Source organism: Bos grunniens, chromosome 11 (genome assembly GCF_055505025.1).
Source record: "Bos grunniens cultivar Pamir isolate PY7600 chromosome 11, Bosgru_T2T1.0, whole genome shotgun sequence".
In the NCBI taxonomy this organism is placed as follows: Eukaryota; Metazoa; Chordata; class Mammalia; order Artiodactyla; family Bovidae; genus Bos; species Bos grunniens.
Window position 1 is genome coordinate 37,643,085 of NC_141175.1, and position 22,574 is coordinate 37,665,658.

At 43.3% G+C, this 22,574-nt stretch overlaps 1 protein-coding gene and 1 long non-coding RNA gene across 2 annotated transcripts in view; one reads left to right on the forward strand and one right to left on the reverse strand.

Moving 5' to 3' along the window:
- Window positions 1-22,574, reverse strand: part of ALK (ALK receptor tyrosine kinase) — a 747,102-nt gene that overhangs the window by 509,936 nt on the left and 214,592 nt on the right. The window contains exon 2 of the mRNA XM_086323612.1: window positions 8,106-8,225. Coding sequence (XP_086179738.1) covers window positions 8,106-8,225 — 120 coding nt within the window. The remainder of the gene's footprint in view (window positions 1-8,105; window positions 8,226-22,574) is intronic.
- Window positions 18,446-20,321, forward strand: LOC147362941 (uncharacterized). The gene is made up of 2 exons (XR_015135840.1): window positions 18,446-18,839; window positions 19,387-20,321. It is a non-coding gene; the product is annotated as an uncharacterized LOC147362941 (long non-coding RNA).

Here is a 22,574-nt window from a genome sequence, read left to right on the forward strand (position 1 = left end):
CAGGGGTACAGATACAAAACAATCATACCACAAGTGTTTAAGCAGCACCATTCAGACGGATATTCAGAACCACCTTAGACCTGTGACCTATGATAAAAGTGAACTAGGCTAACTGATGAACCTATCTGCAGGGCAGCAGTGGAGACACACACACAGAGAACAGGCTTGTGGACACAGTCGGGAAGGAGAGGGTGGGGCCAGTTGAGAGAGCAGCACTGAAGCATACACATTACCATACATAAAGCAGATAGCCAGTGGGAATTTGCTGTGGGACACAGAGAGCTCAACCTGGTGCTCTGTGACAACCTAGAGGGGCGGTATGGGCTGGAGGTGAGAGGGAGGTTCAGGAGTGAGGGGATATATGTATACCTATGACTGATTCATGCTGATGTATGGCAGGAGCCAACACAGTATTGCAAAGCAATTATCCTTCAATTAAAAATAAATTAATTAAAAAGTAAATAAATAAATTTTAAAAGTAGGCTAGAATCTTCATGAGGGGCAGGAGCAAAGAGCTTGGCAAACTGTAGACACCCACTGTATGAATGAATGTACAATAGATAGATAGATGAAAAGTCATATTTAACATCTCTACCTTGGGTTGAATAAATTAGACCCATCCATGACTGCTTTAACAGGTGACCTAGTTTACAGTTGGACCATAAAAAGGATGAAATACAAATTAGGAAAGTAATTTGGTTCATTAGAAACATCAGGAAAGCCCCAGGTTTTGTGGAGCGGGTATCACGAGATGGGATTCTTGGAGAATTTGGGATGCTCAAGAAAAAAACCATTCCCTGTACAAGTCAGAATCTTTTCAGATTTCAAGAGGGGGATGATGCAACCCTAGTATTATCAAAAATTTTCATTAACTTTCTCCATAAAAAAAAATTACAGGGAGAAAGAAACATCAGTGTAGCCTGGGTACTCAGAAAAAGGCCTGAGGTAGAAGCAGGGACTGAGCTGGGCTTTGCAAGCTAGAGCAGTAGGATCTAGGGAGACAGGTTCAAGGAAAGGAAAACAAATTAACCAGGGACAAAATGGAATGAGAAAGAAGGAAACACAGGGGAAGGAGGGGAATGTAAAAGAGAAAGGGTATTTACCGGAATGACAGTGCTTGTTCTCTAGGCAGCTTTGACACTGCTGGTGACTCCCGCATGTAAAATTCTCATCCCTTCGGAACCTGTGGCTGTTCCACCTTCTGGTTCTCCTCCTATCCTTTCAGTTTCTCCACCTCTGACTGTTTGTCATGCTCCTCTTCAATCACAGCCTCCATCATAGTCTGTGCTAACCACTCTCTATCACACCTGTCTCCTCAAAGCCAAGACAGATGTACAGTTCTCTACTGACCATCTTTACCTGGGTGTCCTGAAAGCACTTCAAATGTAACTGGTTCAATACAGGTCTCGCCATTGTCTCCTCTCTCTAGATGTAATAGTCCCCATCTCTCCTTGTCAAGTATTTCTCCTCCTCCATCCTCTGATGGTGGGATCTTCATCTACTCAATTACTCAAGCTGGACTCTCCTACAAGGGCAACCTAGTCATTCTCACCTTACAGCTGGAATCTGTCCTAGGTTCCCCTACTGCCCTTCCTTTTCCAGCCTATGCTTCACACATAGGATCATATCTAAACACTTAGTATACCCAGAAGTAACTGTTTCTCCAGGCTCCTCTCTTCCAGACCATCTTTACCCTGAGTCACTGGGCTTGACCTGCTTCTCATCACCCCCCTGCACATTCACTCCCTCTGCCTGCAAAGCCCTCCCCAGAGATCTCAGTGGCACCCAGGGTCCAGGGCCCAGCTCAGCAGTCCCTGTCTCCTGAACGTCTACCTTCCGAAGTCCTTCACAGAACTGGCTCTCCCTCCCTGTGTTCCAGGGAGCTTTGGACATGCCTCTGTTACTGCACCTGTCTTATAGCCGGCAGGTCTGCCTCATCCTCAAGACTTCTTGTGCTATTGGTATTTAGCATGGAAAGTTATAACCAACCTAGATAGCATATTCAAAAGCAGAGACATTACTTTGCCAACAAAAGTTCGTCTAGTCAAGGCTATGGTTTTTCCAGTGGTCATGTATGGATGTGAGAGTTGGACTGTGAAGACAGCTGAGCACCGAAGAATTGATGCTTTTGAACTGTGGTGTTGGAGAACTCTTGAGGGTCCCTTGGACTGCAAGGAGATCCAACCAGTCCATTCTGAAGGAGATCAGCCCTGGGATTTCTTTGGAGGGAATGATGCTAAAGCTGGAACTCCAGTACTTCGGCCACCTCATGCAAAGAGTTGACTCATTGGAAAAGACTCTGATGCTGGGAGGGATTGGGGGCAGGAGGAGAAGGGGACGACAGAGGATGAGATGGCTGGATGGCATCACCGACTCGATGGACGTGAGTCTGAGTGAACTCCGGGAGTTGGTGATGGACAGGGAGGCCTGGCGTGCTGCAATTCATGGGGTTGCAAAGAGTCGGACACGACTGAGCGACTGATCTGATCTGATGCCTAGAGCAGAACCAGGCATACAGTTAGTGCTCAAAGAGTGTTTATATCCATTATCCCATTCTTGTGTGTCACAGACACACTAAGGGGGAAATGATGCAGGCAGATAAGTAGGGGTGCAGAAACAGCTCTCAGGAGGATGATGCTCAAGATCAGAGAAAGCTTTGGGGAGCCACCTTCCCAGGCGTGAGAGCTGAGACTATGTTCACAGGAGCATGAATGCATGACCAGGAGACCACACAACACTGAGTGATGCTCTCCACATTGCTTATCTGTCAGTCTGTCCCTGTTCCTCACCCATCTCACTCTTTCCCTTTTGTTAATTTCTTTCCCACTCTGTCTGTGACAGTCATTTTAAATGGATCTCTTTTGATTTGCCTTTCTTGCTTTTGTGTCAGTTGGTCAATTATTCTTTTATTATTATTTTTTATTACCTTTTAATCTGACTTGATTCCTTTCCATTTCAGTCTGCCATTAACATAGAGGTAATTCATTGGTATTTATTGAGTGGATCTATGTGTCCTTATTTTAAAGGCAAAGGATATGATCGAGTAGAGCATTTTAAACAAATCTCTCAAAACATCTAAGCCAACTACTTTCCACTTGATTTCCACAGACTGAGCTCATTGGTTCCCAGCAGGTCACTGGTCCTCATGGTGACAAATGTTGCCTGCTCTTGGTCTTGTACGACGGCTGGTACTGCTTTTCCTTACAGGACTCAGTCTTTCTGGTGACTACATCCAGAGCTGTGTGCTTATCAAGTAATAGAGAAAAATACAGAGGCACGGACAAGGAATGAACTTGACTTCCTGGCTCAGTGGACTGGGAAGAGAACAGGAAAAGGCCTGGCCTATCAGGGCAGAGGAATTGGTAAGAAAGCATCAGCTGTGACAAGGGTCCACTAGGGTCCCTTGTGGAGCTGCTTTTCACTGAAAATGCCAGGCTCTTGAGGGCAGTATGTCAGATCATGGCCAGCCACGTCACGTGTAATTTCAGAAATGTGATCAAACTGACTTCCTGCCAGAGCTATGAAGTGTATCCCATGGGGGGCTGGAGGGCTTTTTGTTTACCATTTTTTATTCTGGGGTAGGTTGATTTTTTTTTTTTTTTTTTTTTTGAGAAAGAGATTTAAATTACTCAGTCTTTTCAATCAAAGAAATTGATACATTAACAAGACTGGTGATGGTGGTAGCAGCAGCAAGGGAAGTAATTAAAAAGTCTAATCTTTCTTTGTTTCCAAAAACACCAGTCCCTGAATTGGATGGGTCCCAATGCGCTTGAAAATAGACAAAGTTTTAATAGAACTTTTATTTAAAGTCCAACAATGACTTTGTTGTTCTCTGATGTTGAAATGTTGGCAGGAACCTTTCTTTTCCAGGATTCAGTGTTCTGGACATTGGAGGACTGGAGGGATGAAACACTACATTATTTTACCAGGACGGTTATAACAAAATACTACAAAATGGCTGGTTTCAAATAGCAGAGAATTATTCTCTCACAGTTTTGGAGGCCAGAAGTCTGAAATCAAGGCATCAACAGGGCCATGCTCTGAAGGCTCTAGGGGAGAATCTGTCCAATGACTTCTCCTAGTCCTGGCAGTTGCTGGCAATCCTTGGCATTCCTCGGCTTGCAAATGCATCATTCTAATCTCTGCCTCCATTATTACATGATGTTCAGCCTGCGTGTCTGTGTCTGTATCTTTGCTTTCTCTTCTTACAAGGACATCAGTTATATTGGATGAGGACCCGCTCTAATCCAGTGTGGACTCAACTGCATCTACGAAGGCCCTATTTTAAACTAAGGTCATACTCACAGACAGTGGGGGTAAAGACTTCAGTACACCTTGTTGGTATACTGAACCAGAGTCGATAGTAGGGGAGGCAAGACTGCCCATGCTCCTGGGTTGGGGGCGGTTACATTCACATCTAGGAAGAGGTGAATTACCCTAGCTTCCTAGGAATAGTCTCAATTTGGGGATATCAAGTCTTGGTCCTAGAGCTGCCCAGATCTTGGATATCAGATTGGTCATTCAGTCCCAACTAATGCTCACCAGCTCAGTAACTTGGTAACATGGTTGATAAATATCTTGAGCCCTCAGTTTACATTTCTACAAAGTGGGATATAAAATAATTTTCACCCACCACAATTTTTTAACACACTTAAGTGAGAAAGGGGGCTGTGGAAAAGTTTGGCAAAGTATCAAACTTCTTTTCCCAATAAATGAAAAATCTTTTTCTCATCCTCATTTGGGCAGAAACTTTGGTTACTTTGCTTTAAAACATGATCTGATTCTTCCTAAACCCAGGATGGCAAACATGAATTAAAGCTGGGGGGGAATATTATCTGCTTTTGTGGTTCTAGAACTCAAGGTGATCAAAACCCTGTAATCTCTTATTACCTGGAGCTTCCAAATGAAACAGATTTTTATCTGGGTAGGGAGCTGGAGCCCAGTCTTTTAACCAAGCCTATAAATAAGTCCTAAGGCATCAGAGCTGGATGATAAAAGGAAAAAAAAAATTGTTTCTTTATACACCCCTCTCCCCCTTCTTCAAAGCCTTGAGGGAAGAATGTGCAGCTCTGTTTGTTGATGATGAAATTAGCAGGCTCCCATCATTCAGGACAAGATGAGAAAGAGCTGGAATCTGATACCAAATGCCATTGAAAAGAATATATTTTACACAACATAAAAGGCCCCAACGTAAATTAGAAGAAATATGGGGAGACTTCAAAAAGGTGGGTCAAACTTTTTCCTCAAGCAGATAATTACGGGCTGGGGTGAGTAAATCTTATTAGCCTCTATCCACCTCGTCTCTTCTCATAAAACACCAGTGGAGAAGAAAGCCATACTCAATTCAGTCCTGGACGGCTTGCCTGAGAGGGCTGGCCACCACTGTCTGTCATGATGCCTGTGGTTGTGCTGCTGAAGCCTACCCCTGCCGCCCCCTCCTACCTCCCCACCAGCCGTTCCCTCCCACCTTCACCCCAGCGTGCAGGTGAGGACAGCCAGCCAGCACCAAGCTCCATCACTCAGGGCCCACACTGACTTGCTGAGTCTTAGTTGCTTCTTACTGTCTAAAGAACTATCCCTTCGGGCAGAAATTTTCCAGTCAAATCTCTCTGCCCAAGTTTGAGGTCTTAAAATTAATGAAGTTGTTAACATTTCTTAAAATGTCTTTCACAGCAGTTGAAAGTTGTGAATTTATAACCAGTGAGCCTGCTGGCCTCTTTGGTTCATAGACACAGGCTGAGTCCCACAAACATCCTTAAGGCGACAGGAGTCTCAGCCTTCGGTTTTCTCTGCTGTGTGTCTCGGGACTAGTCTTCAACCTCTGTGCCCCAGAGGTGCTCTTTGTGCAATGGGTTGAACTGCCTACAGAACTGTTTCTCTGGCCAGTGAACTCAAAGAGAGGAAGAGTAAGTCTTGCTCATGTTTGTTTTTGTATCACCTCTAACATGTGGCACGGGGCCAGGCTCACACAGATGGTGGTGGAGACAGCTAAGTCCTATGGTCTCAGCTGAATTAAATATGGAAAGAAGACGAAAAGGCTCTGAAATTACCACTGCACTCAATCAAGGAGCCACCAACCAAGAATCATCTCGTCTCACCCTGTGAATCTATAGCAATGATGGTGCTGACTTTGGTACCTCATTGAGCATTTGGGCAATGTCTGACCAATGGTTTTGGTTCTCTCCTCTGCCAAGAAGGGAAATCCTGAGGATTCCAGGCTACAAGGAACATCTGAAAGGAATCTTGGGAATCACCCTTATCTGTTCCTTTCCCCTCTGGAGCATGCCACCGCACCCTCATTCTATATATGAGAAAGGGGAGGCCCAGGAAGAGGAAGTAGGTATATTAGAGTCAAACGGTGGAGCGCTAGCAGTTTAAATAAGCTCCAGTGGTTTTCTTCTCTTAACCTGAAACCTCTTCTCGGATGTTTCAGAGAGAATAAATGCAATGTTCTCTGTGTCATGCAAGAAGCAGACCTGACTTTTTTGGACATTACGTTTTATAAAAATTGTGGAAATACTGAGGGACTTTGAGAGCAAATACAAAAACATTATCCAAAGACTGCTTCTATCACAAATCTGGGTTTACAAAGCAATAACAGTACAAAGGACCAGATTTCAATTATTTATAAACACCTTTTCTTATCCTAAGATGACACTCAGTGTCTGGCCTAAATAAAATCAAGAAGTAATTTTTATCTGGAATCTCCGGAAAACTAATGACCTTCCCCTCCTACCAGGGGCGGCTTAGGAGTAGCAGGAAACATCCTAGAAGAGTACCATTCTAAACTGCCCTCGGGGTTTTGATGCATTTATTTTTTAAGTTTGAATTGAAAGTTACAGTTAATCTGAACCCAGACTTACTGCTTTACAAATGGAACACTAGCACATGGAAGATCTCTGTTAGGTGCACTTTAAAAAGCTCAAGCCCAGGGGCAGAAACCGAGTGGCAAGAATAGGCAAATATGCCCAGAAGGGAATCTAGAACTCAGAGTTGTACTAGGTTCATAAATATTTAATTGAATCAGGCCTGATGAGTGAATTCCATCCCGGAAGGCCTCTGCATTCATTTATCATGGACGATCCTCTATGAGTTTCTTCTTTGTGATAGGTTAAAATGAGAAGCAAACAGAGCTTTGTGCCTGCCCTCACAGGGTTCACCCTAGAGGAGTTCAAGAGAAGAAAAAAATGTTCAAGTAGAAATACATTAGTTCTCCTCCAAACCTTCCCTTTCCTCTGCAGAGGCCCAGCTTCTGTGAACTATCAGGATGAGGGCAGAGGATGAGGAATGCTACACCATGTAATTCTGGCCTCAGCCTAACAGTGTGAGTAGGTAGCTCCCTAGGAGAAAAAGTGAAGGGAAGAATTCTGTTTCTGTAGTTAGAAAATCCACTTTGTATGATCTTGTTATGCTCAGTTTCTGCATCTGTAAAAATGAAATGGGACCTACTTCCAAAGTTGTTGCAGAATCAAATGAACTGAAATAATATCTAGGAACATGTCTGGGTACTTTTAAGGAGGTACCTAAATGTCAGGGAATCACCTGAGGGGCCGCTGGTCTTCTGAGGGTCACAGGTCTTCTGGGGCCCCTCAAGTGATTCCCTGACATTTCAGCTCAGTTCAGTCGTGTCAAAGAGTCAGACACGACTGAGCGACTGAACTGAACTGAACTGAAATGTCAGGGAATCACTTGAGGGGCCCCAGAAGACCTGTGACCCTCATAATAATCCTCTCTCAAGAGATCACTATAGAGACACTCATGGATTAGAACCATGTATCTAGAAAGCCACAGTCAAAATGCAAACAAGTATTACATCTCATGGTGGGTAAGGAGCAGTCAGGAATACCACACATGCATAAAGGCAGCTGGGATAAGATGTGGCAGCCACAAAGCCTTTGGCTTCCTTCAGGATACAGAAGACGGCTGTCAGTCTGGAGAGGCCAGGCCTGAGGGCAATGGTCTTATGGAGGTGGCTGTCAATGGAAGACTAAGGGCACAGAAAGGCTTCCTTCTTGACAAGCCATACATCACTAATTGCCACTCACAGCTTCTTTAATTATGAGATGGTGACTATACATTACAAATAACTGTCAAAATATACTTACCATATCGGCTGCGATGAGACAGGAAAGGGAAGGAATCTTTCATTATCCAGGTCAGATTCCATGCAAAAGAATCGGGAGGAAGAGAAGGCAGGTTTGTTGGTGACTCCAAGGAGCTCTGACCTGAACATAAAAAAGACAAAGAGAATACTGATCTTTGTGCTTGGGATGTGTCTTTTAGCTGTCACTCATATGGCTTATAAAAGAAAATTCAGAGGAGGCTTTCATGACATCAATTGGAAAATGAGGGAGAAAAAGACTGAGCCACTAGGAGATTGAATTGACCTCAGGACCTCAATCCACATTTTCTACCAAGGGCAGTAAGATCTAAGAAGTCTGAATCTTGTGACTAGGCCATGCCAAAGATGTCTGGTAGAAGAACTAGAAGCCAGGATACTTAATGGTTTGGTCTAGTAGTTCTATCCAAAGTCTGTTCTGCCTATGAGAATTTGAGCAACTTTACAGAGAATTTTAATTCATCGCATTCAAATAATGCCTCCACTCTACTTTGTGTTCAGATTTGTAACTTCATCTAATGTTGTTTGCTTGGGTTATTGTCTTATCAATAAGAATGTTGAAACTGCACTCAGAAGTTATGAGTTTTGACAATTATGCTATTTTCAGGGGGAAAATGCTAGGTGATGAGTTTTCCTATAGCTGAGAGTTCAGGGGAGCCACAAAGGATTAATGTTTCTGATTTGCATGAGAGAAAGAAGGATTGAGAGAAAAAGAGTAAAAGTACCATTATTCCTTTGCTTAAAAGTACCTCAAGTGGGTTTCATGTGGTGAAAAGTAATTATAATATATCTACAAATCAAACGAACATAGGCTGCATGCTCTTATGCAGTTCTTCCCAGAAATCCCCAACCCAATTGCTATTTGCTAATGTCTTAAGGCAGGTAAAGCTTTTTCTGTTAAAGAAGGACCAGTTTGATCAGTCTGAGCCTATCTGTTTAGGAGATAGGCTGAGTGTGGGCAGGAGGCAAAGAAGGGAACCAGAATTTCTTCTGCAGCTTCCATGGATGAGGCACCATGCTGGGCTCTCAACTCACATAATTTCACAATGACTCCCTGAGATAAGCATTACCATCTCAGTTTTACATATGCAGCAACTGAGGCTTAGAGGGCAAATGATGGAATCACGAACTGCAGCCAGATTTGCCTGACCTCAAGAGGCCATGCTCTACCATGAGCGGGCTGGCTTGCTACTCAAACAGAAAGTGTTAAACCACCTGGAGTGATTTCACAAAGAGGAAGTAGAGGAAGAAGAGAAAAAATAGCAGAAGCATTTCTCAGCCTGTTTGCTTTGCAGATTCTTCCATATCACTTCCAGCATGCACTCCTCCAGGCCCTATTATGCCTTCAATCCCCTTAAAGTATCAGTCCCTCTGCATATGTTTAGGAAATCATTGCTCTGAGTATTCCCAGCAGCCTTTTGTTTCCAGGCTGCTCCACTTTTTTATCTACAGGCGCTGCCTTTTCGTGAAGCCCACTTGTCTCTGTAACTAGAACATAATGGGCATTCTATACTCTCCTTCCAAAGAAACATTCTTCTTTCTACCTTCCAAAGACTGGAGTTGGAAGTGCTGGCCTGAGTACCTCAGTTCAGTTCACTCGCTCAGTCATGTCTGACTCTTTGAGACCCCATGAATCACGGCATGCCAGGCCTCCCTGTCCATCACCAACTCCCAGACTTCACTCAAACTCATGTCCATCGAGTCAGTGATGCCATCCAGCCATCTCATCCTCTGTCATCCCCTTCTCCTGCCCCCAACCCCTCCCAGCATCAGAGTCTTTTCTAATGACTCAACTCTTTGCATGAGGTGGCCAAACTACTGGAGTTTCAGCTTTAGCATCATTCCTTCCAAAGAACACCCAGGGCTGATCTCCTTTAGAATGGACTGGTTGGATCTCCTTGCAGTCCAAGGGACTCTCAAGAGTCTTCTTCAACACCACAGTTCAAAAGCATCAATTCTTTGGTGCTCAGCCTTCTTCACAGTCCAACTCTCACATCCATACATGACCACTGGAAAAACCATAGCCTTGACTAGACGGACCTTTGTTGGCAAAGTAATGTCTCTGCTTTTAAATATGCTGTCTAGGTTGGTCATAACTTTCCTTCCAAGGAGTAAGTGTCTTTTAATTTCATGGCTGCAGTCACCATCTGCAGTGATTTTGGAGCCCCCAAAAATAAAGTCTGACACTGTTTCCACTGTTTCCCCGTCTATTTCCCATGAAGCGATGGGACCAGATGCCATGATCTTCGTTTTCTGAATGTTTAGCTTTAAGCCAACTTTTTCACTCTCCTCTTTCACTTTCATCAAGAGGCTTTTTAGTTCCTCTTCATTTTCTGCCATAAGGGTGGTGTCATCTGCATATCTGAGGTTATTGATATTTCTCCTGGCAATCCTGAGTGCCTAGAAAAGATTTTTTGAATTTTCTCTCACAGGTGATCTAAACAGAAATGAGTTGAATTGGTTGGTACCTAGATACATCTTTTGTAACATTTCTCCAAAATGGCTCAGAGGAATGCACTGAAAGGAGTCAGATGTTACACTAGTAAGTTTGAGAGAGCAGCCACCTCATTTCACCCTCATATCAACTCTGTTTTACAGATGGGCAATGGGGCTGAGAGAATTGAGGTCCAAGATCACACAGGTCTACTTAAGAGCAGGCTTGAGGTTATTAGACTTTTAAAGAATTAATAATGCTAACTGAGCACACATGGAGTAGGCATTGTGGTAAGTGTTTTAAATGTGTGATTACACTCGATTCTTACAACAACCTTGTGAATAAATACTATTATCGGGCCTTATTTTGAGAACAGGGAAACAAAGCCTGAGAGAGGTTAGATGCCCTGACTGTGGCCACATGACCAGCAGGCAGGAGACCACAGAGTCAACAGATCAGGTTGGCCTGATGCTATAGCCCTTGCTCCTTATACCATCCTTCAGGGACTCCCACAAACTACTCCATGGTGATCAGTTCTCTATAGGGCCCTTCAGCATCCCCACTAGTCAATGGTTAATACCAGAGATAAGAGACTGCTCCAGAATGGGTCAACAGTGTGAGGGTTATGAGAAGGCTTTGACAATCAACTCCTTGCGAAGAACCCCATGTGAATAAAAATTGGCATCTCTGAGTCATCAGCAGAGCTCAAATTTTAAGTAATTCTGAAGCAACAGGAAGATCAAGTCTAGGTGATATTTCCCAGTTTCAGAATGATGTCATTTTTCTTAGCCATACAGTTTGGGAATGGTATTAACTTCTTCCTGGATGTGAAGCACCAAGCAAATGGGGCTAGACATCAGGAGGCACCTATGAATCTGTGCGTGGACATGGATGGCAGATTAAGTTAATATGGATAAGGGTCAGGTTATATACTCAGGGATAAAAAATATCTGAAATAATTCAAAAGGAGGGCTCTGAGGGTTGAGTCATGGCCTAGCAAGGAGCCATGGACCTCACTGTGGGTCACTCTTAATGACGTGAACTTAAACCATTTTACATCCAAAAGTGAAAGTGTGAGTCGCTCAGTCATGCCCTACTCTTTGTGACCCCATAGATTGTAGTCCACGAGGCTCCTCTGTCCATGGAATTCTCCAGACAAGAATACTGGAATGAGTAGCCATTCCCTTCTCCAGGGGATCTTCTTGACCCAGGGATCAAGCCTGGGTCTCCCACATTACGGGCAGATTCTTGACCATCTGAGCCACCAAAAATGCCTATAAATAGTTGAGCACCTTCAAAGTTGAATACTGGAGAGAAAGCACGCATTTTTACCCCACCCTTATAGGAATTCTCAGAATTTCTGCTAGTAGGCTGGGTTCACACATGGTCCCCAGAGGGGAGTGGATAATGATTTGCTACATGAGACTGGGGGAGCTAAAGGAGGTCAACCAAAAGGATGGGTCTCTTCACCTGAAAGTGTAAACACTAAGAAAAAGCACAGTCTACAAGAATGAAGTTGTTTGTCAAAATCAGAAGCACTGACACAGAAGTGGGTTCTAGTTAATGTTAATAGAATATGCATAAACATAGACTAGAAAGAACTGCATTTAAGTGCAGGGAAGAGGCTCTCTGCTCCCTTTACAATTCATTTCCACCCACTACCTACCTTCAGCCCTGGTGGGAATGGGGGTTTCCAGCATGGAGAAAAGCTATGCATAAGAAGTAATCCATTTAAGCAAGAAAAAAGCTTGGGTTTTTGGTGCTTTCCTCTGGAAATGTGAGGGTCCAGAGTGAATCTCACTAGCACAGACTTATGGGGTGAAAGTGTGAACTGAGACCCTCTGGTTCAAACGGAGTGTATCTTGGACCCTGAGGGAGGAGAGGGGTGGAAAGGAAAGGAGAGGAGAAAGTAGGAGCAAGGGCTTCCAGGTGTCCAAGTGATAGCCAAAACCACCTGAGGAGAAAAGTAATGTACTCCGGACTGAGGACATTTTTGATTGGCTACAGATAAGATTGTTTTAGGTTTTAGAGGGGATTAGGGGGATCTGGGGTGATATCCTGAGTCCTTTCCAGGTACCACAGGGTATCTAGGCACAGCGAAACCCCTAACTTCTTGACACTACTCTTTTCCTACCACGTGTCACCCCTCTTGCACCCTCAACTTAGATTCCAAGATTATCATTATAACAATTCCACTACAATAATTCCCTTGCAAACAGGTGCAACTCCTGTCCTTTCGTCCTTCACGGTTGTCCTGAGCATCTGAACGTGGTGGTAGGAAAGGAGGGGAGGAGCATACCAGATGCTTTAAAGTTTCACTTTAAAATTATAACCACAAACCTCAAGAGGACCCTCAGGACTGCCCAAGAATTCTTCTGAATTCCCTGATGGGCTCAATTCACCCTCGCTCTTCTAGTTTCACTACTTCTAAGATTTTCTTACCCCTCAAGCCTCCAATCCCTGACCTGCATTCCTCCACTTTCTCAGCTAGTGAACTTGTTTTTTATTTTATTGAAAAAAGAGAAGCAAATCTACCAATTCAGAGGTATCAGTAACTTTATATACTACCTTCTCTCCTGCTAAAACAGGTTGACCACACTCTAAGCAGTGGCAGCCTCTCCACCTAGTTGCTAATCTCATCACGTCCCAAGAAATCCACTGGTCAGTAGTTTGCCCTTTCTTCTGTATCAACAGTTTCCCTTCCTCTTCCAAGTCAATCTCATCTGCAGCAAGTATATACATCTTAAAAAAAAAAGAAAAAACTTCCCTGACCCCCACACTCTTCTTCAGCCATCCTCCCATTTCCTGCTCTCCTTCACAGCTAAGTATCTTAAAAAGATCTGTCTATGCATCCGTCTCTATTTTCCTCTTTCATTTCCTCTTAAGTTAAATTAAATCAGGATCATCTCCACTTCACTGGGTCAAGGTCACCAAAGACCCCACGTTACAATGAATGAGTCTTGGTTCTTCTCTTACTGGACCACTCGGCAGCACTGGATCACACTGATTTTCACTGCTTCTTAGATTCTTCACATCTCAGTGACATGCAGTCCTTGGCTGCTATCATCCTTGTCTCCTACTTCAATGGCAGGTCTTTACTCCTCCAGATCTTCCCCATTTTCCAGGCTGTACAAAAGGAACATTCTCCATTTCCTAGCAGTAACTGCCCAGGAGATTTCACGGCTGAATATTCAATTTCATCACAGTAGTTTTAACCAGCTGACAATAAACTCTGACCATGAATTTCAAGTGAGCCCAGGACACCAGACCCTTAAACTTCACTAAAATCTCGTGACCCATGAACAAGGGATTTGCTTTAACCAAGCATGTTCAGACTTACGAATTCATTCTCTCCTATCTAAAGTGCTGATTTTCAATTCTGAATTAGCATGACCACCATGTAACTCTTCCTAGGGCTCTAAAAACTCTGAATTTTATTCCTTAGAGAACTGCTCAGTGAATTTCTTGTCTGACATGTAAATAAGCTCAGCTGTTTTTCTTTTTTAAAAACTTGATGGGGGAGGGAATTTCTGTTTTATTATTTTACAGGTGTTGAAAGTTGGGTAACTTGGGACATGTCTCTTCCCCATCTATACTCACTCCCCAAAATGATCTCATCCAGTTTCATAGCTTTAAATATCATCTATATATTAACACCACTAAATTTATATCTCAAGGCCCAAGCGCTCCCCGGAACAGCAGAACATATATCCAACTGCCAGTCTGAAATCTTCATTTTATTCCTGGGTCAGGATCAGAAACTTAATACATGCAAAAATAAACACATGATGTCTCTCCATCTAAACCCCAGGTGTTCTCTGTTTCAGAAAGCAATGGCAATACTCTCCTGGTTCCTTGGGCCAAAACCAAGGAGGGATCCTTGACATTTTTTCCCCATGGCCCACACCAGTTCATCAACCAATCTCAATGGCTCTACCTACATTATGTCCCTCTCTTCTCTCCCACATCACCTCTCACTCTGACAACTGCTATGAGCTCCCAGCTGGTCCCCTGCTTCTCCTGTTGCTCACCTTCAATATGTTCTCCACACAGCAGTTGGATTGGCACTTCAGCCCTGAAACAGCATTAACATTTCTTGCCATGACCTAGTCCTTTAAGGTCCCACATGATCTGGCTCCTGGTCTCTTTCTGACCTCATTTCCAACCATTTTTCCCTTGCTCGTGGAGCTCCAGCCTTACAGGCCTCCTTGCTATTTCTAAACTCAACAAGCAGGCTCCCATCTCAGGGCTCTTGCACTGGCGGGTCTCAGCCTAAAAATTCCTCTGCCCTACAGGCACGAGATCATCCCATCTTTCCATCCAGGTCTCTGCCCAAATGTCACCTCCTCAGAGAGATCTTCCTAGTCATTCTATAGTCGCTCAGTCATGTCTGACTCTTTGCAACCCTATGGACTGTAGCCTGCAGGCTTCTCTCTCCATGGAATTCTCCAGGCAAGAATACCAGAGTGGGTAGCCATTTCCTTCTCCAGGGAATCTTCCCAACCTAGGGATCAAACCCAGGTCTCCCACATTGCAGGCAGATTCTTTTTTTTTTTAAATGTATTTTTAATTTTAATAGGATTATCAGACTGCCTTCCCCAAAAGGCTGTCACAATTTCCAATTCCACTAACAATACATGAGTCCCCTTTCCCCTGTATTCCACCAATAATAGATATTAGGAACTTTACGGTTTTTGCAAGGATGTTTGGTATAAAGGAATATCTATTACTTGATTTTTCATATCCCTGACTATGAGTGAATTTGTACATCTTTTTGTGTGGCCTTCCATTTACTAGGGGAGGGGAATAGTGGTATTAATTTGCCATTCTCTAAATTGACTAATATTTTTGCCTATTTTTTGAGTTGTTTTCTCATTGTCAGTTTGAAAGATATCTTTATTGCAATAAAGATATATATTATAGCTATCATAAAAGTTATATGTTACATATTGTAGCTATTAAGTTATATTTTTATTACATCTTTTTCCAAAGCTAGTATTTGATTATCAACTTTAAATTTTCTTGCTGTGCATTTTTATTCTTAAATTTTATTTAGAATATTTTTAAAGTTACAGAAAAAGTTGCAAAGATAACTCAGAGGCTTCCCATATACCCTTTACTCATATATCCATGTATTCCTGCAGGCAGATTCTTTACCATTTGAGCCATGAGGGAAGCCCACACACTCCATTAACAACTCTATATCACATTGATCTGCATTTATTATTTCTTATATTTATATTTGTCTGTTTATTGTGTCTCTCCTGCATTAGTCACTGCTATGTCCCCAAGCCTGGCACATAATAGGCACTCAGTAAATATTTGTCAAATAATTAAACCAGAGTTTTGGAGAAAATTATTAGCTCTGATACTTATTAGCTGTTTAACTCAGGCCAATCACATACTCAGTGTCCTGAAAAAATGATAAAAACAAGAATAATGGATGCAAATTCTCAGGATTTTGTACAGGCCAGATGAAATAATGCACACATGATGTATCAGTCACACCACTATTGAAATTTTATGCTTTTATTTCTGTTTCAGAATCCAAAATGAATGAGAGTCTTGGTTCCTCTTCTATCTGAAGATCTAGGATACAATGTCCAAAAATCAAAAGTGCTCCAAAGAGCTGTTTCTCTGTTATTCACTAGTTAATTATTAACTCTGCCAACTGTCTACAATCTCTACTACCCCAATTTCAGCCAATTGGCAATGTCTCTATATTCAGTGTTTATTATTATACGTCTTACTGTGTGTCTATTTATCTCTAAGCCAATGTACATAATACAATGAATATATCATACTTGCATTGGCATAAATAATAAAGAGCTATGTGTGTGTGATGGTTATTTACATGAATGCCCTGGGTTCACTATCAAGCATGTTTTACAAACCTCCATCAATAAAATGTAAAAATGCTTCCCTTCTAAATGCTCTCTGGAACTGCTCCTGCCTTGCCTTGCACACGTTTTGCTTATTTATTTTCCTCCCAACAATAAAACAATCAGTGACTGCCTGCTAGTTTTTCTCCCTTATTTGAAAACACACTTAATAATGCATTCTTTAACAATGATTTTGTGTCACACGAAACAAAGCTTAATGTGGCCAAATAAATAGCCGTTCAGATGTCAAACAGTGGTGAGCAGGCACAGCAGGGCTGGGCACAGGGGAGGGCTCCCGCCTGGGATTGGCAGCCCAGGGAAATAGTTTCAGTATTCACAAGATTGAGCCCACACCTGTGCAGCCAAAGAAACCTCAGTGAATTTACATGACTTCTAGAGTCAGCAGTGATGTTGGAGCAGTGACAGGCAGTTCATTTAGTCTGAAAAACAGATGTGATTTTCAGACGCAAGAGGGAGAATTAGCAGATATGCCCTTTGTCCTAAACACACAGACCTCCCTACACCTTCTCCAGGCCTGGAAAATGAAGGGGCTGAACTTTCGGTTCAGTCAGCTCCTCTCCAGTTCAGGGAATCAACTCTTCTGCAGTTTGCTTTCATATTTCCTTCCAGTTGGCTCATTCAGAGAGCAGCTATTAGTGTCAGGGCAGAATCTGAATAGAACGAAAAGCTCCCCATTTCACCTTACCTTTCACTAAACTCCACTCCCCCTCTGCCAGGAAGGTTTGTGCTCTTTCTTGGTAGCTCGAGTCCTGAAGCAAAATTATTATTTCTCATAAAGTTCTCTTGTACCATTGAAAGTCATAGTTTCAACACATGTTCCTTGCCTCTCTCCCCAGTACCCAAAAGGACCTGTGTATAACTACTGAGTTCATTCAGTGGTGAACCCCATCTGTCAGTCAAATGAAAGCAGGCATTCCTTCCCAAGGCATGGCATTAAGGAATATTGATGGAACACAACGGAAATTGTCAGCATGGTCCCAGCTCTTGGGGATTGGTTACCTGCAAGGTATATTAGACCCACACATAAAAGGGAATTACAAAGAGGTTCCGGCAGAAATGGCTGAAATGTGTAAATATGAAGCCAACACACTTTGGCCACTACTTGCTTTTTCATTCTTATTTCCCACACAGAATCCTTTCATATTCTCTCTCTGTCACACTTAAGTCTCCAAACCTTTGCCCAAGTTGATCTCTACCTAGAATGTCCTTCTTGACCTGCTGCTTTCCTAAATCCTACCCTTTCTTAAAGGGGCAAACAAAATCCCTCCTTCTCCAAGGTTTCCCATCTTTCCTGAGCTGCAGTCTCATCAGAGCAGCTGATCTGGGATTCAGAGTGGCCCAAAGCAAAACTGGAGTGTGCCTTCTTAACCACCATGGCTTACTGTCACTTCGGAATGTGCCATTAAACCATTTACCAAACACGTTGTTCAAACTACCTTGGTTGTTCATGACAATGAAGTAAACTAGTTTATTAATTTAATTCACAACTTTCAAGTGCACAGATTTAGAAGAAATTATCAAAAGCTTTTCATAAGGGCTGCTATTCTGTCTCATATGGGACATATGGACATGCTTTCCAAGGTCAAGGCCAAGGCCAGATCAGGGGCATAGACCCCAGGGATACCACATCTGTGCAGGCCACCAGTAACTCATAATTCAAGGCAAAGCCAGATAATGAAAGTAATAAGACATTCAATACTGCCCTTTAGAATTTGTGTCCCAAGTTGCTACATTTCAACCTATGTAGAGATGACCTCAGCATTCCAAGGAAGAGCTCCTGACTGGCCTGTGAGCCCTGCTGTATCTACGGCTCTGGAATCCCTGCTCCAGGTGTGCCTGGTTACTGGCCCTACTTACCTCGTCCAGCTGGACTCTCTGGCTTTCAGTAGTGGAGGAAGGCTACTCGGCATTTATACTAATCCAAGAGTGCAATGGAGAGGATATCACTCTCCGAGTAGCCTGATGCTTCTCTCTCTCTGTGTGTCACACACACACACACACACACACACACACACACACACACACACACACACACCCCATGTCTGAGTGCTTCCATTAGCAGGGCAATAGGACTTTATGTTCTGGGTCCATTTCTGTGGCTTGCTTATACTCTATGACACTTACTCCACTGTTATTTCAATCCTATCTTCTTGCCTCAAAATCTACTGACTAGAATAATAATCAAAAGGAAGACTTTGAACTACCACTAGGCCTTTTATCTTGTGATCTCAGAAAGCTTTACCAGGCACTAAATAATTAATGTACTGCAAGTGACACAAAGCCCAGGCAGTGGAGGGAACCAGTCCCTCAGTGAAGGACCTTTCTCTTTCCAAGTGAGGGCATGCTGTGGGAACAACCCACCGGCAGACCCAGTAGTCTCTGGGTAAGTTGGATAAGAAGCTACAGACTATGCGGAAACAAGTCTTCTCTTGACCTGATATTTCTAGTTAGAAAGTGACAGTTACCAGGGTGACCCCTGGGGACGTCATGGCCCACTTCTACCAGAAGACGTGGCCTCCAGCAAAGAAGAATAGATGCTAACTATTTACACAATCACTGTGATTTATGACTTACTGATGCCTTTCAGTGGAGAAGGCAATGGCACCCCACTCCAGTACTTTTGCCTGGAAAATCCCATGGACGGAGGAGCCTGGTAGGCTGTAGTCCATGGGGTCGCTAGAGTCGGACACGACTGAGCGACTTCACTTTCACTTTTCGCTTTCATGCATTGGAGAAGGAAATGGCAACCCACTCCAGTGTTCTTGCTTGGAGAATCCCAGGGACAGGGAAGCCTGGTGGGCTGCCGTCTATGGGGTCGCACAGAGTTGGACACGACTGACGCGACTTAGCAGCAGCAGCAGCAGATGCCTTTCAGAGTCATTCACTCTCATAATCCTCACGACGGTCCTATGGATTAACCTCTTTTACAGATGAGAAGGCTGAAATTCTGAAAGCACAACTGCCCTACCCAAGGTCACACAGGGAGAATCAGGATAGGACATTCAACTGAAGACCCTGATAAATGGACTAACTGGAAATGCCACTCTTCAGTACAACCTCTTGGAGATGATGTTGACTTCCCTGGAAAATAGTGACATTGTGTTTAATAAAGCAGAAAGATTCATCAGATTGCAGGTGCCTGAAGCATTCTCCTGAGGATGATCGAAGCCCTTCAGGTCAGCCAGGAAGGTGACCTAGAAACACACAACTTCAGTCAGGGTAGCTGGCTCTCCAGGGCCTCAAGCTCAGCTAGCACTGTTTCCATGACAACCACCAGGTCTGATGCTTGGCCTCGAATTGGGGCCTTGGCTGGTCCAGAGAAATGATGTGTGGGATGGAGAGATGGAGATGGACAGAACACTTTGTACTAACTTACAGGCCTTTCAACCCATCTTTATCTACTTTTCACCCCACTCATTGCAGCAAAAAAGAGTCTATCCTCCAGGAAACCACACTTTAAGTACTATTTTGCTCAGCACAAAGACCTCTCACCCATGGCTGGACACATTTCTGGAAACCAGAAGCAGAATGCTCTAACAGGTTGGTATGTTAGACAGAGACCTGGGTTCCTGGGAACAGTGATGTTGTTGTGAGACTTCGGGTTAGCTACTTAACCATTTTTGAAGTTTTTTTTCTCTGCATTTAAAACTGAACTCATCATGCTTTCCCTTCCAACTTTAGGAATGCTCTGAGAATTACTGCAACAGTACATACAAAGCCCTCAGGCTCTTTTGAAGAAAGACACACTAGCAATCCTGTGCAGTTACAGAGGGGCATTGTCATGGTGATATATTTTAAAAACATTCTTCACTTGTATTACTAAAATAAACTCAGTTCACATAAACTAGATTGGCCAATAACCTAATTTGCTTCTCTGGTTCTGGTGCTGCATTTCCCTCTTACCCCCATTCATCTTTCACTGTGAACAACAGTGGTCAGTGTCACCCTTGACTCCTATGCAGAGACCCATGGTGAGAGTTGGGAAGGACTGCAAAGACCATTTATCTACGTCTTCCCATCACATGAATGAGGCAACTGAAACACAGGGCCAGTGCTTTCCCCAAAGTCATCTCATTAGTGAAAACTCAAGACTGATCTTCCGACCCTTCATTCTGTGCCTCACCGAACCATGAAAGAAAGTAATAAAGAAAGGAGGAGGGAAAAGAAATACAGAAACATATGTGTTTGTCCTTTAAGCCTTTCAACTACTGCTCTGTGCAATACTTGAGGATGAAAAAGAAAGTAAGGGAAAAACCAATACTTCATGAGTGCCTATTATGCACAGAGGCCCCATATTAGGTATTTTTTAATTAATTTATTTATTTTAATTGGAAGCTAATTACTTTACAATAGTGTGGTGGTTTTTGCCATACATCAACATGAATCAGCCATGGGTGCACATGTGTCTCCTCATCCTGAACTCCCCTCCCACCTCCATCCCCACCCCATCCCTCTGGGTTATCCCAGAGCACTGGCTTTGAGTATCCTGTTTCATGCATCGAACTTGCACTGGTCATCTATTTTACATATGGTAATATACACAGGAGTTGGTGATGGACAGGGAGGCCTGGCGTGCTGCGATTCATGGAGTCACAAAGAGTTGGACACGACTGAGCAACTGAACTGAACATACATATTTCAGTGCTATTCTCTCATATCATCCCACCCTCACCTTCTCCCACAGATTACAAAAGTCTTTTCTTTACATCTGTATCTCTTTTGATGCCTTGCATTATAGGATCATCACTACCATCTTTCTAAATTCCATATATATGCATTAATATACTGTATTGGTGTTTCTCTTTCTGACTTACTTCACTCTGTATAACAGGCTCCAGTTTCATCCACCTCATAAGAACTGATTCAAACATGCTCTTTTTTTTATAGCTGAGTAATATTCCATTGTGTATATGTACCACAACTTTCTTATCCATTGGTCTGCCAATGGACATCTAGGTTGCTTCCATGTCCTAGCTATTGTAAACAGTGCTGCGATGAACATTGGGATACACGTGTCTCTTTCAGTTCTGGTTTCCTTGGTGTGTATGCTCAGAAGTGGGATAGCTGTGTCATACGGCAGTTCTATTTTCAGTTTTTTAAGGACTTTCTACATTGTTCTCCATATTGGGTATTTTATAACCACTGTTCAATGTAAATCTCACAATTTTCTCAATGGGGAATTATTATCCCCATTTCTAATGAGAGACCTGAGGCTCAAAGAGAGATTAAGTAAATGGCCCAAGGTCTTGGAGCCAAATGGGATGCAGCTAAGATTAATTTCATTTGATGAATATTTATTATCTCCTACGTGCCAAGCTCTACCCTTGACAGTTAGGATGCATTAGTGAGCAGAATTAAACACCCCCCTTTTAAATCTCACAGGTTAAGGAGCTTGTAAACTGAGTGTGGTGGGGCAGCAGCAGACAGCAGTCCAACAACCTCACAAATCCTTATAACATCTCAGTGTTGGTGTGTGTTATAAAGAAGAGATAAATGGCCCTAACAGAATGTACAAAAGAGAGACTTGACTCATCCTTAAGCCCAGGGGAGGACTCCCTGAGAAACTGATGCTTGAGCCGAGGCTCTAAAGCAGAGAAGTAGAGTTAACTAGTGAAAGAGAGTGAGATGGGGTGGGGAGCCAGAGAGGGTCCCCTAACCTCTTCACTGTCTCTTCTATAAGATCGTCTAGGAAGGTCATCTAGAAACATACACTTGTAGTCAGGTATATGTTATGTCAGCCCTCTCCAAGGCCTCAAGCTCAGCCAGCACTCTTTGTATGGACACCAACACCAGGCCTGATGCCTGCCCCTTGAGACAGGGCCTTGCCTGATCCAGGAGGAGGATGCTTAGTGTGAAATCTGTCAGAGGCCTGGCGGTCTTATGGAGGATGTGCTGAGAAGGAAACACAGTGGATTAGACCCTCAGAACTCAAACACACCATCATACACCAAAGGGAAGGACTGGGACCTGGTATCTGGATTCCAGGCTCCCTCTCTACAGGAAGGTTGGCTAACAGGTCAAGCACTGGATAAAAGACGGGGGGATGACTAATGGCACAGGGTAGTCCTGCCAATGGGATGAAGTCATTCTAAGTGTCGATTCTAGGGGACCTCCCTGG